Genomic DNA, 16,619 nt, shown 5'->3' on the forward strand with positions numbered 1-16,619 from the left:
ACAACAAGCTGATTGGTTCTGCTGATATTGAGCTTCAGGTGATTGTTGTTGCACCATGTGACAAAGCTCTCCATCAGTCCACAGTGCTCCTCTGGAAAAATAGTCTCTAAGTGAAGACAGCATGTTTCTACCTGGACATTAGTCACTGGAATCACACATGTCAGTATAGTGATCATTTAAATATCACGAAAAAAAGACACTTAATATTTTAATTATTTATTAAATCCCTTCAAAGTCTTCATTATATTTATAATATAAGTCTGAACAGACATGGAGGTAAATGCAGGCAAACAACCACAAGGCTGTAATTCTGGTTTAAATCCTGTATTGACAGTAAAGATCACCTGTTTGGCAAGTTGATTTATTAGTTTATAGAACTATATTTTGTTGTCTATTCCACACTCTAGTTTTAGCCATCAGGACCAAGAACTTGTCCAAATGTTCAAAATGTGTAATTATACTGTATCAAGGGGCAGCCATGGTCACCCAAGAAGCAGCCAGTGTGGGATTTATTCTTCTTATTTCTCTGTACTTTCTTTCCTCCAGGGTGATCAGTCTTGACTTCAGACCATGGCCTACACCCTAGGCTCGGCCCCTGAGGGCCAGACACGCAGCGTCGCACCTCAGCACTGCGTCACTCGGGTGGAGCTGTCCGTCACCGCAACCAGCCTGCTGGACCGAGATGTAGCCTCCAAGTCTGACCCCTTCTGTGTTCTCTTCCATGAAGTTGATGGAAACTGGGTGGAGGTAAGCATGGAAGGATGATGAAAAAAGATGAAGAGAGAGGTGGAGAAGGGGATATGAAAGAAAGGGAACAGCAGATTGCAGAGGAAAGGCTGAACAGAGAGATAATATTGTAGTGCTCGGATCATAAGTGGTCAAACCCATTTCTGGTGCTTCGCCGTGCTGTGTGTTTCAGCTCCGGGGAGGCGGAGAGAAGAGGATAAAAGGGAGGCAGAAATAAAAAGATTGAAGGGAGGATGGAAGATTTGAATAAGTGTTAGAAGTGCTTTCAAGGTCACGTCCACCGTGCTGGCTCCTCCGGCAAAGGAAAGACTAGAGGATTGTGTTTGTTGTCTACGGTGCTTTGCAGACAGTATATGTTGTGAACCAGATCCAAACTCATGATGTCTTGACCATCTGGCATGAGCCCCGGCCTGCTGAGCCCAGTAGGATGTTGCAGTATTTGTTAGCATCTTCCAGCATTGCTCTGGCTCTGCAGACTTGGTTAAAGACACTATTTGGCTGCCAAGTTAATAATATAGGTTTCCACGAGCAGGCCTAGGTCCTGTTAGTGACCCAGCTAAGCAAAGTGAAGTTTGCTAACTGATCGTTAGGACGCTCGTTTCCCTCTTCAGTAACTTTTTATTGAACAAAATGGTTTGTAATGGTGAGCAAAATGAAAATAGAGAGAAGCTCCAGAAGCTGTTATGAAAAGCGGTGTGTTAGTAGTTTGCTCTTCAGCAGCAGTTCACCAACTAGCCCTGCGAGTAATCACTACGTCACAAAGCTTCGTGCCCCACCTTTTTTTAAAATTCTGCTTTGTTATGATAGTGACAGCTGGAGAGAGACTAGAAAGGCAGGCCAGAGACAGGGACATGCAGCAGAGGACCCGGGCTGGAACTGAACCCCGGCCGCTGCAGTAAGGACTCAGCCTCGTTACATGGGATGTGCTCTACCAGGGTCTTCCTTCAAGCTAAGGTGTGAGCCCCATGTGTGCTGGGACAGGACAGTCCCTGAAAACACACAGCGCAGGATAAACTGGGATAGAAGAAGAAGAATGAAACAAGGATTTGTTGGAAACTGAAATGACTGAGCGCAATCAGAATTAGAATCAGGATTGATTATGAGGCCTGACTATAGGTTTAATGCATACAAATATGTATATACAAATAACACATACACATATACACACATGCTGCATCAATCAGTGGATGAGTTGAGTCCGGGCACATTGCTCTTCGTGTTCTGTTTCTTGTTTGTGTAACCTTCTGCCTCGTTTTAATTCTATAAACAACAATCTGATGTCAGAGCGTGTGATGTGCAGTATTTTCATGATGTAGGGAAAAAAAAACACGTGCGCTAAGTTGAAGATGCTCGAGAGGAACATGGCGATGAAGTTTTGGTGTGTGTAGGCAGCGGCTGCCTCGAGGCTTTCTTGCAGCGAACAGCTGGTCAGCAGGGCAAGCCGGCTTTGGTGTTTGTGTGTGCATGTGCGCCTGTGTGTGTCCATGTAGGCGAGTGCCTCGGGTTGTAGCTCGCTGCCGGTCAGCAGGGCATGTGGCTCCGATGTGAAATTGCCAACGGTTGCCATGGCAACGGGAAGGGAAACAAAAGCTTAGCGCTCCTGGAGTGAGGGAGCGATGGAGGAGGCGAAATGAGGCCCAAACCTTTTCTCGGATATTATCCACAGCTCGCTGTTTCTCTCACACCCCAGCTTTCTCACTTTCTCTGATCCCCTCCTGTTAGCTTTGTTTTCTCTCTCCTCCGACTGCCTCTCTCATTTCTGTCACCAGCCTTCCCCTCTCTGTCTCGCTCTCTGTCTCACTGTCTGTCTGCCTGCCTTCTGAGATCGAGGTGTGAGAAGCAGCTGGGTCCCTCGGGGAGAAAGGGAGAGAGGGGCTAAGAGAGGGTAAGAGTGTGAGAGCGAGGAGGCGTGTGAGAGAGAGATGAGGAAAGGGTGGAGGCGAAGAGAGGGTGACGGGGGAATGAAAAAGGGAGGATCGGAGGTGAAAAGGTGAATGATCGACAGAAAAAGATGTGACACAGAGGAAGTGGTGAATGAAGGGAGCCATGATGGGAAGATATGATAGCAGCTAAAACTGGTGTTAGAGAGGCTTTAAAGAACATGATAGGCCTACAGAAATATGGATCTAATATATGTAAATGATGTGGCACACAGTTAGCTGACTACTTGGGCTATTTTCTGAAGTCCTTTGATTTTCTTTTTTTCTCTCCCAACTCCAAATCCTCCTGCTAATCTCAACACATGTCATGGCCACAGATATACGGCTATAACGCCTGCAAGTGAGAGCTCACATTCAACGTGATGCCAAAATCAGCGGGGTTTAAAATCACATCTCTCTGGTCCTGTGAAGTGCAGTCTTATGTGGCCTTGTAACGTCTTTTGCAGGATTGGTTTTTGTGATCCTGAACCATGTGTTCAATGACATTTCTGCTCTGTTATACTCCATCAAATGGTGTTAGCTGAATGGCGAGGTCCGTCACCAAAGTCGTGATCAGAACACGTCAGCGTTTGTTAGGTTACTTTTCAGTTTAGTGATTTAACAAATCAATTCAAATATCCACATGAAAGTGAACCCTGGATTGTTGCAGCTGCTCCAGTCAATATTGTTATGTTCACAATGGATCAAATCACTACGCGTGACGTGAGAGGTGGGGCTCATAGTTGTAAACAACAGATAATCATCACTCGATTCTGCAGCTTCCCTCAGCTCTGCGGGGCATTTTAACATCTTTCAGCTGTGTTGTTTTGGTTTTATGGTCCATAACTGGTTAGGTTTTCTCACCGTTCTCATCAGCCTCATTTTCTGCAGCAGCATGCAGCTGTTTTCAGGGAAAAAGCTCAGATAAATCCACTGTACACCACCTGCCCAGCACCAAACAGACAGACAAAGTAAGCTTGTGAACACAGTGGAGCATTAAGCTGATACCGAGACAGAGGTTTATCTCAGGAGTTGGCCGAAAAAACATACCAGAACAAAAGGAGAGTCAGTATTGGACTTTATTTATTTGGTGGACACAAACAGCTCCCTATCTTCTCAATGTATAAAGAAGCAACTGTTTGTTAACACGATCATGTTTTTTTTTAAACTCGTAACACGTTTTTGTGTTGAAAAGGGCTGAAAAAGTTCATTTTTGTTTTGGTTCTGCAGGTTTCTCCAAGTGAGCCATGCACACATTTACCATAGAGAGTCGCAAAAGCCCTTTTAGATGTAGTCAAACAACCCTCCAGTTAACACCAACCAACCCCAGATAACTGCATATGAGCAAACACCTATAAACAAGGGGAAACTGTGTGCTCACAAGGGAGAATGCAGAGCACTCACCAGCAGGCCAAGCAGCAAAATGGACAGCTGATGGGATTATTTTATTATTTTATTATTGAAGCTTACACACTGTGATATTTATTCTTAAAGTTTGTCCCAAGACATCAATCTTATCATGGCCCCGTGGTCAGCTGTTGTTGCATCCAGCTGTTCATATTGTTATTATAGCACCATTTGGATCGTAGATGAAAATGCCTTTTTCTTATCTGATAGTAAACATCTCATGCCTCAAAGGTCTGACTCATTTCCAGAGCCGGTCAGCCAGGTTCAAATCCACAGTGGCACAAATATGAGACATGCACTTCTATCTGGCTGCCATGATGCCCCACTAATATCAGACTTAAAGCTTAAGGGTGCAGCCATTCTTCTCTGCTGTCTTCCCATGCGTCAGACGGATGGATAAGTGCTGTAAGCACTGTAAGCAAGCCGAAGTTAAAACTCCTTTCTCTGCAAAATAGGCCTGCAGCCAGTTCTTTAGTAATAACATTGTTAACAGTCAGAGTAATGTAAGATGTTTTGGATAAAAGTGCTGATAATGGCATGTAAAATGCACATTTTATGGAGGTACCATGTCTATACGGTTATTTGATACCATACTCAAAGTAAAAACACTGAAACATGTCAGATAGTAGGTGGAGATTTCCAGCTGCCTTTGGACAGATTAATCAGAACAAAACTTTACAGATTTTCCGCTCTGACCCAGTGCAAACAGTTTAAATGCACAATAGAAGAAAATACAAAAATAATACATGGAAAAAAAAAACAATTCCTGATTGGACAGTCAACTGCAACTCTTTGCTGCAATGTGTGTGAAACAAACAACTGACTGCTGAATGGGTCATGAACTGGAGGCTGGGAACAGAGGAATCAAAATCAGAATAAGACATAGGACATCCATAAAATAAGACAGAATAAAAGCGGACGAAGAGTTTGAACCTGAACCTCAGCGGAGAGCGTCTGCACATCAGCGCTGTGCGCCGTCACCTGCATCGTATACGCAGGATCGTAAACTGTCATCTGTGAGCGCGAGCGATTTGTTTCAAAACGAACGAACTAAAATAAAATACTTTTTAGTTAAATGCTCATTAATTATTTTTGGGAGCCGCATCAGAGGGATGAAAGAGCCACATGCGGCTCCGGAGCCGCGAGTTGCCGACCCCTGAGCTAGCTAATGCTAATGTCAGCATGCTAACATACTCACAGTGACAATACTGGTATGTTAAGCATGTTTACATTAGTATGCTAGTATGATAACATTTGCTAATTAGCAAATGTTAAAAAAAATTAAACAATAAAAGAAAATGTTTTTGGACAAAGTGGAATTCTGACCTGACGATGGCACTAAATGAATAGTTAGTACATCACCAGTTATTACAATTGATCCTGAGTCCCCATGACTGTCTGTACCAAATTTCATGGCAATCCTTCCATTAATTTTCAAGTTTCCCTTCAAACCACTAACGTCAACCTCATGGTGGCGCTAAAGGAGAAGCCAGGGGAACACCAGCAATATTCCTCCTCTTGGGACTACAAACGTCAGCACAATCAGTCGTTTACGACCTATTGACCAACCAACATTGCCTTCATGGCATGGCTAGAAAGGACCAATAGGTGTGGGAATCATCACCAACTCTGGACTGAGAAGTTACACTTTATTTTGTGTATGAACTAAAATCAGCTAACTTAAATTTAACAACACTTATGTCCAAACACCGAAACAGCACGTTACATTACATTACCACTGTGATAAAATATGACAAACACAGTAAAGTGCTCTGTTTAGTGCCTGTGAATTAGCAGGACAGATGTAATTAAGTGTCAGGGTGCTGACATTTCATGACTGCCATCTCCAGAGTACCAGTCCAATGAACATTCCACCATTCCATTTATAGCCCCTGTAATTTGAAAGTTGCATACAGTGACCTCATCTAATGGTGGATAAACACACTATGCAGTGCTTTCTGGGTGAGTCATGCTGGAGAGTAACATGGCTAGTGAGTATTAGTCATCCCACCACCTTGTTTCAAGGGCCCAGAGCAAATAAAATGACTCTTGCAGTGCTCTCACAGACACCCATGCACTCTGATGTGTCTGGTCGCTGTCGCTGATGAGGACTTATCACTTGTATTACCTCAAAGCTGCATCGACCTGCTTGGCTTGGTGCTTTGCACTGTCGCCTCACAGCTAGAAGGGTTTGATTCCCAGCCGGGGCTTTTTATGTGTGGAGTTTGCATGTTTTACCTTTGCTTATGTCGATTTACTCCAGGCGCTCTAGTTTCCTTGGCCCCTGAGCACCGCACGCTCCTCAGGGATGGGTTAAAATGCACAGAGAACAAATTTCAACAAAGTGTACTAACTATGAGCGTATGGGACAATAAAGGAATCTTCAAAACTTTAAATCTTTTTTTTTTTTACAATTCCATATTGAATCAAATAACTCTTCTGGCCTATTTTAACTCTGTTTTGTTTTTATGGTACATTTACCATTTGGGTCAGTCTCACAAAAGTGTAGCTACACTCAGCTGATGCCAGCAGCAGCAGGCTGGCAGGCTAAAAAGCTCTGGTGAGGCTGCACAACATTACCTGTCCAGCATCAATGGCAGACAGACAAAGTTAGCCCTGGGAGACGGCAGCTAAAAGTAATACCCGCAAATTTCTAGCGACATCGCTAATGACATTCCTCTTGCGACACCATGAAGTGGACATTCAACAGCTGTTAGATTGACTGGCCACAAAGTGTGGCACATATATTAATATCCTCCGTACGATGAATTGTAATTGTAACTTGTGATCATCTGCCGTTATTCCAGCACCACTATCAGGTCAAAATTGTACAATTCCTTGGTTTATGAACAAATTCCTGTGCAACCCATGAGATTCCCCTCTGCTTTAGCCATACTATGTTTTTTTTATGGTTAGTAGTAAATGCTAGCATGCTAACATGCTAAACTAAGATGGTGAACATAGCAAACATTGTTGTCAGGGATTGGGGTCACAGGGGAACAGGGATTGAACCCAAATGCAGACAAGAGAGCTGATGCTATTTAACAACTTTATTAACTAAAGATAATGAAAAAACAGGTTGGCAGGCGAGTATCTTACAAAATCCAAGGGAGTAACAAAACAAGTCCTCAAAGGAGCCTGAGTCCAAAATACATTCACATGAAGTGGCAGAAATCCAAAACTCAGGGAACGAACGAAGGTTTGGGGAAAAAACAAAACAAAACAAATATCCAAAACACTGGAAACACTGGAAAAAACTCACGTGGGAAGACGGGCTTAAATACACAGGTGAGGAGAACTAATGGAACACAGGTGAAACAAATTAAACAATCACTAAGGAGGGAAAAACACAGGAAGTAAAGGAAAAGATGCCACATAAGGTAAACCTTCAACATAAAACAGGAAGTGACAAAGACAAACCATGACATATTGTATTATCTCTCTTAACATCATGTTATTGTCTTGAACATGTTAGCATGCTAAGAACATCTTGAGAACTGGAGATCATCTCGCTGTTGGACCACACCATCCGTGGCACCCATCAACATGTTGACCTTCTGACCCATGAGTACTCATTACTACATTATTACATGAGTACTGAGTACTCATGGGTCAAACCATACCCATTTTTAAACTGAGCTTTCATTCTAATCTCAGTGTGTCAAAATCTGCCCATAGATAGAAATACTTGGAAAAGCACAAATCTGCTTCTGAGATACTTCCCACTAAAATAGGTGTCTCCAGGACCACATTTTGCATAATGCCACTCAGACTGAAATACAGATTTGGAAAACAACACTAGCCACACTGTCATGGCTGGTAAACGTTCATACATTAAATTGTTATTAGGAGTCAAAATACTTCAGGAAACCCGACACTATCTCTTAGGATTCTCCTTCTGTACCTTGGTTAAAAACAAATGGTAGTAAAAGTAATGTGCATGAGGAGTGATGTACTAAAAACTGAAGCCTAAATTTGTGTGTGACTGCATGCTGCCACAGTTCATGTTTTGAACCTTAATCGATGTGAGGTGTGTTTTGTGTTTTGCAGCTCTTCTTGACACCTGCAGTAAATAGCCAGAGGTTTGCGCTCTTAACGTTACAGTTACTGAGTAACTGTGATTTTATGTAGCCTCTCACTGTGTAACACACAGCATGTTATAGCCTACACACAGTAACTGGTGAAATGTCTGATGTTTACTGCCTACCTGATGTATCTCCCCATCTATGTTAAAATGAGAAAATGTTAGAGCTGTAGTCACAAATTTACTCTGTCCATAGGTCCTGCACTCACAGCACCTCAGCGTGATCTAATTTGTCTTTGCTTGTTGGTCGTGTGAGCATTTAGCAACCACGTTGTAAGTGAAGTCAAACCGAGTTACACTGAGTATAACAGGGTTGTCACGGTGGACAGCTGATGGTTGGCAGCCTCTAAAAATGGCAGATTTGCTGTAGATGATGTCACATTCCCATTTCCCATTACTACAAACACAGCTGCTAACCTATTACTAACAGGAACTGAAGCTCCAGGCTGTTGCTACTCTAGTCAGTTAGAGAGGAGCACTGAGAGTGAAGCCGAGCCGCTGCCGGTTGGTAACAAGGTGCTTACAAATACAAAACTAATTCTTTCATATGTTGTATTAAAATCCCAATGAAATTGCACTTATTTGACCTTGATCTCTTCACACTTTTTTATACAGTTATGATTTTACACTGGATGGTGTTTCAGCAATACTGTCTACATTTTGCATTGCAAAATCATTTAAACATTGTGTTGCTTGTTGTTTTTGTATTTCATTACTGGTGATAAGATGGAGAAACCAAATCCAGACTGGTAAATGCAGGAGAGTACAGGCAGTCAGAGACTCGAGTGGGTTCATCATCAAGCTCAATTCAGTAGGTGCAGAAATGACAGAGAGAGGCTGGATGTGGAGGAGTCAGAGACAAGCCTTCACTGACACAATCAGAAAACCCACCGCTTGGAAAAGTGCATGATATAATCAGGTTTTTTCTGTTTTCCATGTAAACATAATGTCTTGAATATGATCACAACCAGGAAGAATGTACATGTAAACTGAAGTTCAGTAGAGCGCAGTGCCTTTTCAGTTCAACCACACTGTTCCATGTGCAGGTTCAGCTCAACTGCATGTGATTAAATTAGCTTTTTTTTTTTCCCTCTCCTTGTGTCTTGGGTTGCAGCTCGGCCGCACTGAAACAGCTGTGAACAACTTGAACCCAGTGTTTGGAGTGAAGTTTCAGGTGGACTACCACTTTGAGGAGATCCAGAAGCTTCGCTTTGCCATGTTCGATGAAGACAAGTGTGCCACGCAGCTCTACGAGCATGACTTCCTGGGAGAATTCATTTGTACACTGGGAGTGGTATGGGATGATTTCTCCTCTTTGGTCCAAAGTTGCTTTTGCATTAAATAGGATGAGGGAGCATAATTTGCCATAAAAGGTCTTTCTGAAAAGTCCTAATATAATTTGAAATAAGTAGCTCATTATTCAGTAATAAGCCCACAGAAACCTGGACTATGTGTGACTGTAACTAACCAGATCAGTTTCTGATGTGCGCTCTGTTTTGGATGAAGATAGTTGAATTAGCACACTAAGACTGTTGAATTAGCACTTTCTATTATAATATTTTTATAAGCACCATTAGGACTGCTGTGGGAGTAACAGGCAGTGTTTGTCAGATTGCTGCAGAACAGAACCTCTCATTATATTCCAGCTGTCAGCCCTTCAAATATTCAATAAAATTTAGGTGCAAGGTGGTCAGAAGCAGCAAAGTCAAGCTGCACAACATGACACATGCCAACTTCTACTGTAGTCAGGAAGTTGACAGACAAAGAGCTGCCGAGGCGTGCTGGGTAACAGTTCAAGTGATTATGTTCAAGCTATTTTTTAAAATAGAATTGGCCAAACTAAAGATGTTCAGTGGTCCAAACTCATATTTCTATAGTTGTGTGTTTTGTCTCGTGTTCTTTATTGATTCCTGTCCTGTGTGTCTCTCTTAAATTGTCCGTTAGATTGTGTCCAATAAGAAACTTCACAGACCATTGATCTTAGCCAATGGGAAGCCAGCTGGCAAAGGATCCATTACAGTAAGAACCAGTCCTGTCTTTTAAAGCTACTCTCTCTTTCTTTCTGTCTTTCCTGTTGACATACACGTACTGACTATAAAGGCATGTTTGCTATCGTTGATGATGATGATGATGATGAAGATGTTCCTGTGGTTGCTGCTGTTACTGTTTAGACCGCTGTTATTGCTTCTGCTCTCCCTCCCTGCTGATGTTGATGTCACTGCTAATAGTTAGCGGTATTTTTGCTGCAGCTAATGTTGTGCTGTAATGTCATTTTAGATAACAGCTCAGGAGCTGTCTGACAACAGAATCATCACTTTGACCCTGAGTGGGCGGAAACTGGATAAGAAGGTAGGCAGTTAGACCCCCCCACACACATACATACATATATGCATACACACACCCACATACACACACTCTAGATGCATTAGAGCAACACACACTGCTTTAGGACACACAAGCAAAGGCCATATGGACAACATTTACAGTAAATGTATTCATACCATTCACCTTTGTCCACTAACTAATGGGCAGTCAGGTGCACTGGTAGTTGGAGATGAAAATCATGTGGGATTTTTATGTATTTTTATTAGAGTTTATTTTCAGTCTTGGACCAGTGGAGTAGCTGCTGGTATATGGTTGCAGAGAAGAGTGACAGTGGGTCTGAAACAGCCCAGCTCGAACTGTGATTGAACTGTAATGCTGGTGCGTGCCTGCTGTGCAGCCTCTGGTTAAACCTCCAGAATACACACAAAGCATAGTTAGTGCAGAAGCTCAGAGTTTCTTTTAATGCTAATTAATGTTCATGTTAATTAAACAAAACAAAGACTTTGCAGTGCAATATGGTGTGTTTGCTCACTGCAATTTAGTTTACTATAGTCAGTAAATATTGGGATACATGTGTTACAGTTATGATGAGGAGAATTAGGATAAAACAGGATTCAACCTTCGTAACAAACTGTCTCTGGTCTGTGCAGGACTTTTTTGGGAAGTCAGATCCCTACCTGGAGTTTCACAAGCAGGGAGAAGACGGCAAATGGATGCTGGTGCACAGGACAGAGGTGAGTCATCGGTGGGGATTAAAGCACCTTCATCTAACTGTCATTATTGTCAACCATGAGCTGTCATTGTCAGTAACACCAGGTCTTACAGAAGGTCACACGCTGTAGCGTTAGCAGTAAGTGTAGGAGGCTGGAGGAAGCAGATTACAGCCTGAAGTTTTCTAAATTCTACTGTTGCTACAACTGCATTATATATCTGCTGCTGTGTAATTCAAATATTGCTTGCCTATTTCTGTGTCTGTGACTTCAGGTCATAAAGAACACTTTAGATCCAGCATGGAAACCCTTCACTGTGCCCCTCATTTCTCTCTGCAATGGCGATGTGGACAGAAACATCAAGGTTAGTGCAAAGAGTTTCATATGTGACAAAACTGGTACGGTATGGAATTTCTGCTTCATGAAATATGAGCAGTGTAGATTGACAGTGGAAGAAGGACAGGATGTAGCATGTAACACCCTGGTTAGCACTGCATCAAATGATTTGATCATGTTGTTTTCATGCTGCGTTCTAATCACAAAGTCTAGACTTGCAACAGTGTGTTTGAGTCCAAGTCCAAAAAGTGTGACTGTCCATATAAAATGTAACCAATTACGGATTTCCATGAAAAATAACATTTTTGAATTGACCGTCTTTAGAGAGGTCGTCTAAGTGTGACAAGTATGGAGAAGTGTAAAGAGGGCAAACATACCACAGAAATAACCACCTGACTCTCAGAAAGGAAGCCTCATTAAGTAACCACGTCATGGAAACGCTGATGGCGGCATATGATCTGTTCTGCACAATGACAGGTTCTGTGTTACGACTATGATAATGATGGAGGCCACGACTTCATAGGAGAGTTTCAAACGACGGCTGCCAAGATGAGTGAAGCCCAGAACTCAGTGGAGGTAAAACACATTTGGTGTTAGTGGACTGAAGTATGTGTTTGGCTCAGTGTCCATTAATTATTCATCATTAAAAAAATAAAAAGTAACAATAAGCATCTCTCTCTCTCTCTCTATATATATATATATATATATATATATATATATATATATTCTGTTTGGAAGCCTCTAAGCCAGTAATTCCCCTCTGGATAATTTCACTTAGATCCTTAGGCAGGTAGTCTATTAGAGGTTGCCATATGTCCATAAAAGTATTTTCATTTCCTTTTAATTTGGCACTTAGTCTCTCCATAGGAAAAACTCAAAAAAATTTCTTTGTACCACTGAGTCACAGTGGGAGGTTTCTCACTGATCCAATTAAATAGTATACATTTCCTGGCCAGAAATAAGAGTTTATTGAGCAATTTTAATCCTTTTACATCCAAAAATCTATTCAAAGGTGGCAACCCTAATACAAACTGGCCTCGATCTTTACAAATCTTGTGTTTGAATATTGCTGTCACTTCCTTAGATACACATGACCAGAACTTTGATATTCTTGGACAGTTCCAGAAGCAGTGTATGTATGTCCCACTAGTTAATTTACATTTCAGGCACAATGGTGATCTATTAGGATCAATTTTGTTCATAACATGAGGTGTCCTGTGTTGTCTATGAAGTATTTTATATTGCATTTCTTTAAATTTATTGCTGAGAAACAGAGAGTGGGCGTCTGAATACATCCTTCCCAAGCATCTTCATCATATACACTTTGAAGGCCCTCCTCCCATCGTTTAATAAGCCCATCAACACTGTGTTGGTTATAACTATATTTTTAAGGTGCATTAGCTTGAGAGAAGGGTCAGCATATTAGCATGCTAACATTTGTATTCAGCTTCAAGCAAAGCTGAGCCCGTACACAGCTGAGTCTGATGAGACACTCAGTAGACTGTACAGTACAGCTTATACCAAAGATGTGACAGTGTAGAGCTGACAAGCTGAGCGTGAGATGGTCCAAACACATACCATAAACCATTCTGATATTCACACCACCATCAGGCTAAACCATCAATGTAATCTCAGTATATCAGGGTTGCCTGTTTTTATATCGACCACGTCTTTTTATTTAATGGTGTAAGCTGACAGTGGGGTTATAAACTTTAATTCTTCTTTCCCCTCAATTGCAGAAAATCCTGGCTCACCATAATGTTCTCTGTAACTTCACATATCTTCATTAAAATTTATTTTTTTGGTATCACATTTTTGTTAATATTATGCAATGAATATAAAAGATGAATCGCAGACTGAGAGGCAAGATGAATGGCAACAGTGCAAAGATCGTGATCTGGTTTTAACCCATTACATCATGCTGTTTGTCATGCAACACCTCAGCTGCTGAATCATTTTGAAACAGAAGGTCACTTATTTGATTTTGAAACGCTAAACCATTCCTTTTTTTTTTTTTTAAAGCAGCATTTAGTTCATCTTGCACAACGTACTGACACACTGCTGTCATCAGCTAATGGGTAACAGTTTTATTTTATCTTTTAGATGTACTGAATTGGCTACGACTCTGCCCCGCACTGGCTAATTTGCAGTTTAAATGCATTCAGTGGCGTTTATCAACAAGGAAGCCGGAATAATCACGCACGGATTTGCATTGTGCATTTTTGCACATTACGGTGACTTAGGACCAGTGGGTTCTTCAGTCTGAGCTGCTAATGACTTAATACTACTGAGATTTATTTTTTCACTTTTGTATTTCTTGCCTGCTAAAGATGTAAAGATGCAGGGTTCAGAAGATCGTTCATTCATTAGTAGCTCTGTCTGTGTGTGTGTGTTTGTTTGTGAAACTGCGTGCATGCATGTGCCAAAGCAGCCTCATGACTTGTTCTCCCACTGAGTGTCTTCATGTGTGGTGAATGTTGCTGGGGGGAGGGGGGTGGAGATATGGGGGATGGAAAGAGAGAGAGAGACAGTGTGTGAAAAGAAGGATGAGAAAATGAGAGGTGCTTTTGAGATGTAAAACAGCATTTAGCTGAGCCCTGGTAACACGACAGGGCATTTGGAGCTACCTGTCATATGAATCACCAGCTGTCTTTAAGGCATGTGAGGCTGTGTGGTGTGTTTGTTTGTTTGTGTGTGTGTGTGTGTGTGTGTGTGTGTGTGTGTGTGTGTGTGTGTGTGTGTGTGTGTGTGTGTGTGTGTGTGTGTCGCGTCTCTTTTGATAAAACACATTGCTGTCTAAACTGTGTTTGTGTGACTTCAATCTTCATGTCATCACATAAAATGAATTTATAGTGTTTTTAACAGTATTTTTGTGGATTCCCATATAAACTGCATGATACACCACTATAATACAGTTTGCTTAAAATACATCTCTAGGTTTGACTGTCAAGTTGTAGTGACTGTAGGCGGTGTGTGGAATGCACGAAGATCCAAGTCACAGTCTCTCAGTTGTCTGCTCGTTTCCCCCCCAGCTCACCGCTCCCCTTTCCAACCCTGCTATCATCTCTCCTTCTCCCATTATTTCCCCCTTCTTTTTAAATTTCTTGTCAGTGTCCCCTCTGATACCGATACTTGTCATCATTCTGTTGTCTTTGTGTTTCTTCAGGTGGAGTTTGACTGCATCAACCCCAAGAAACAGAAGAAGAAGAAGAACTATAAAAACTCTGGAATTATCATCGTCAAGCTATGTAAGGTGAGGATGGATGGAGCTTTGTTCTGGTCATTTTTCCAGCAGCATCCATGTTTTCTTCACAATCTTAATGTTTGGTTGTGTCTAAACTAGGGCTGAAACAACTAATTGATTGAACTGATTAACATCTATTATAAAAATAGTTTGCAATCTATTTCATTATTGATTTGTTTATTGATTTGGTCTCCTGCAAGAGTCTGCCCGGGAGCATCCTGATCAGCTTCCAGAATCACCTCAGCTAGCTCCTTTCAGTGTGAATATATTCTGCTCCGCACTCTGAGCTCATGTCTGAGCTCCTTGTGTCCGCAATCTCATTCTTTTGGTCACTAAATAAGGCTCATGGTCATAGGCGATGGTTAGGAAATACATTGACAAATTGAAAGCTTTGCCTTGTGGCTCAGCTTCCTCTTGATTACAACAGTTTGGCACAACGCCCTGATTACTGTTGATGCTGCACCATTCCGCCTGTCCAACACACACGCCCACACATTTTACCTACGAATGAACAGGAACTCAAAATTCTTAAACTCCTTTGCTTAGGACAGCAGCTCGCCCCCAAACCAGAGGGAGCAGTCCAGTTGTTTCCAGTAGAGAAACGTGGCCTCAGACTTGGAGGTGCTGACTCTTGGCCGCTTCACACTTGGCTGTAAACCGGCCCAGTGTCTGCTGAAGGTCTTAGTCTGATGAAGCCAACAGAACCACTTCATCTGCAAAAACCAGACACGCAATTCTGAGGTTCCCAACCTGGACACTCTCCTTACCTGTGCCTTGAGTTCGGTCCATGAATATCGTTAACAGGATCGGAGAAGAGAGGCAACCTCGGTAGAGTCCAACGCCCACTGAAAACGTGCTTGACTTTGTGCCGAGAATATGGACGTAGCTCTCAGTTTGGTTTTCCAAGAACCTGATGGCTCATACCAATGGCCCCAGTACACCATACTCCCACAGTACTCCCTGCATGATTCCCAGGGGACAGTGTTATAAGACCCTCTCCAAGTCCTCAATAGATACTGGATAGTCAAACTCCAATGACTCCCCCAACAAACCCGCAAGGTTAAAGAGCTGGTCCACCATTCCCTGGCCAGGATGAAATCAGCATTTCTCCTCCTGAATCGGTGGTTCAACACTCCTTTCTGGGACCCTGGACTGAACTTTGGGATCCTCAAAACTGCCACTGCCACTCGATAAGTACTGTCCCTGACCTCCACGCAATATTTAAGAAGTGCGTCAGCCAAGACAGCCCAACAATGTCCAGAGCCTTTAGGATCTCAGGTGAAATCTCATCCCGTCCGGTGCCTTGCTGCCAAGGAGCTTCTTGACTACCTCAGCACCCTCTGCCAGAGGTATGGGTGAGACTTCCCTCTAGTCTTCAGACTCCACGGAGAACACATTGGTTGGGTTCAGGAGCTCCTCAAAGAGCTCTTTCCACTCTTTGATTATAGTTTGGTCCAGATCTGCAGTTGTCCTTGCTGGCTGAACACAGCCTTAGCCAAGTTGTTGAACGGTTTTCCAGAACTTCCTTGAGGCCAACTGAAAGACTTTCTCCAAAGCCTCCCTGAACTTCTCCCACACCTGAGTTTTTTATTTTAATGGGTCAATCCTCCACTGATTTTCTGCAACTTATCAAAAATATATCACTGAGAATTTTAGATATAGCTAGGAAGTACTAATGTGACATAAACATATATAAATAACTGTACTTAGAAAATAATTATAAGCCTTATTGTCTCTTTATTTCTGTACTTCGATTCGCTGCCATTTTATGCTTGGCGGGTTTCACACCCTCGTCTTGTCTGAGCTTGTGTTGCAGAAACCATTTGCTTGTGGTTTCATACGGGGTG

General features: G+C 42.3%; 1 protein-coding gene across 1 annotated transcript in view; it reads left to right on the plus strand.

Moving 5' to 3' along the window:
- The first annotated feature begins 570 nt into the window (after positions 1 to 570).
- Positions 571 to 16,619, plus strand: part of cpne2 (copine II) — a 43,205-nt gene continuing 27,156 nt past the window's right edge. The window contains exons 1-8 of the mRNA XM_041938421.1: positions 571 to 747; positions 9,272 to 9,451; positions 10,102 to 10,176; positions 10,435 to 10,506; positions 11,133 to 11,216; positions 11,467 to 11,556; positions 12,006 to 12,104; positions 14,695 to 14,781. Coding sequence (XP_041794355.1) covers positions 571 to 747; positions 9,272 to 9,451; positions 10,102 to 10,176; positions 10,435 to 10,506; positions 11,133 to 11,216; positions 11,467 to 11,556; positions 12,006 to 12,104; positions 14,695 to 14,781 — 864 coding nt within the window. The remainder of the gene's footprint in view (positions 748 to 9,271; positions 9,452 to 10,101; positions 10,177 to 10,434; positions 10,507 to 11,132; positions 11,217 to 11,466; positions 11,557 to 12,005; positions 12,105 to 14,694; positions 14,782 to 16,619) is intronic.

The sequence above is a fragment of the Chelmon rostratus genome, chromosome 6 (genome assembly GCF_017976325.1).
Source record: "Chelmon rostratus isolate fCheRos1 chromosome 6, fCheRos1.pri, whole genome shotgun sequence".
NCBI classification, from domain to species: domain Eukaryota; kingdom Metazoa; phylum Chordata; class Actinopteri; order Chaetodontiformes; family Chaetodontidae; genus Chelmon; species Chelmon rostratus.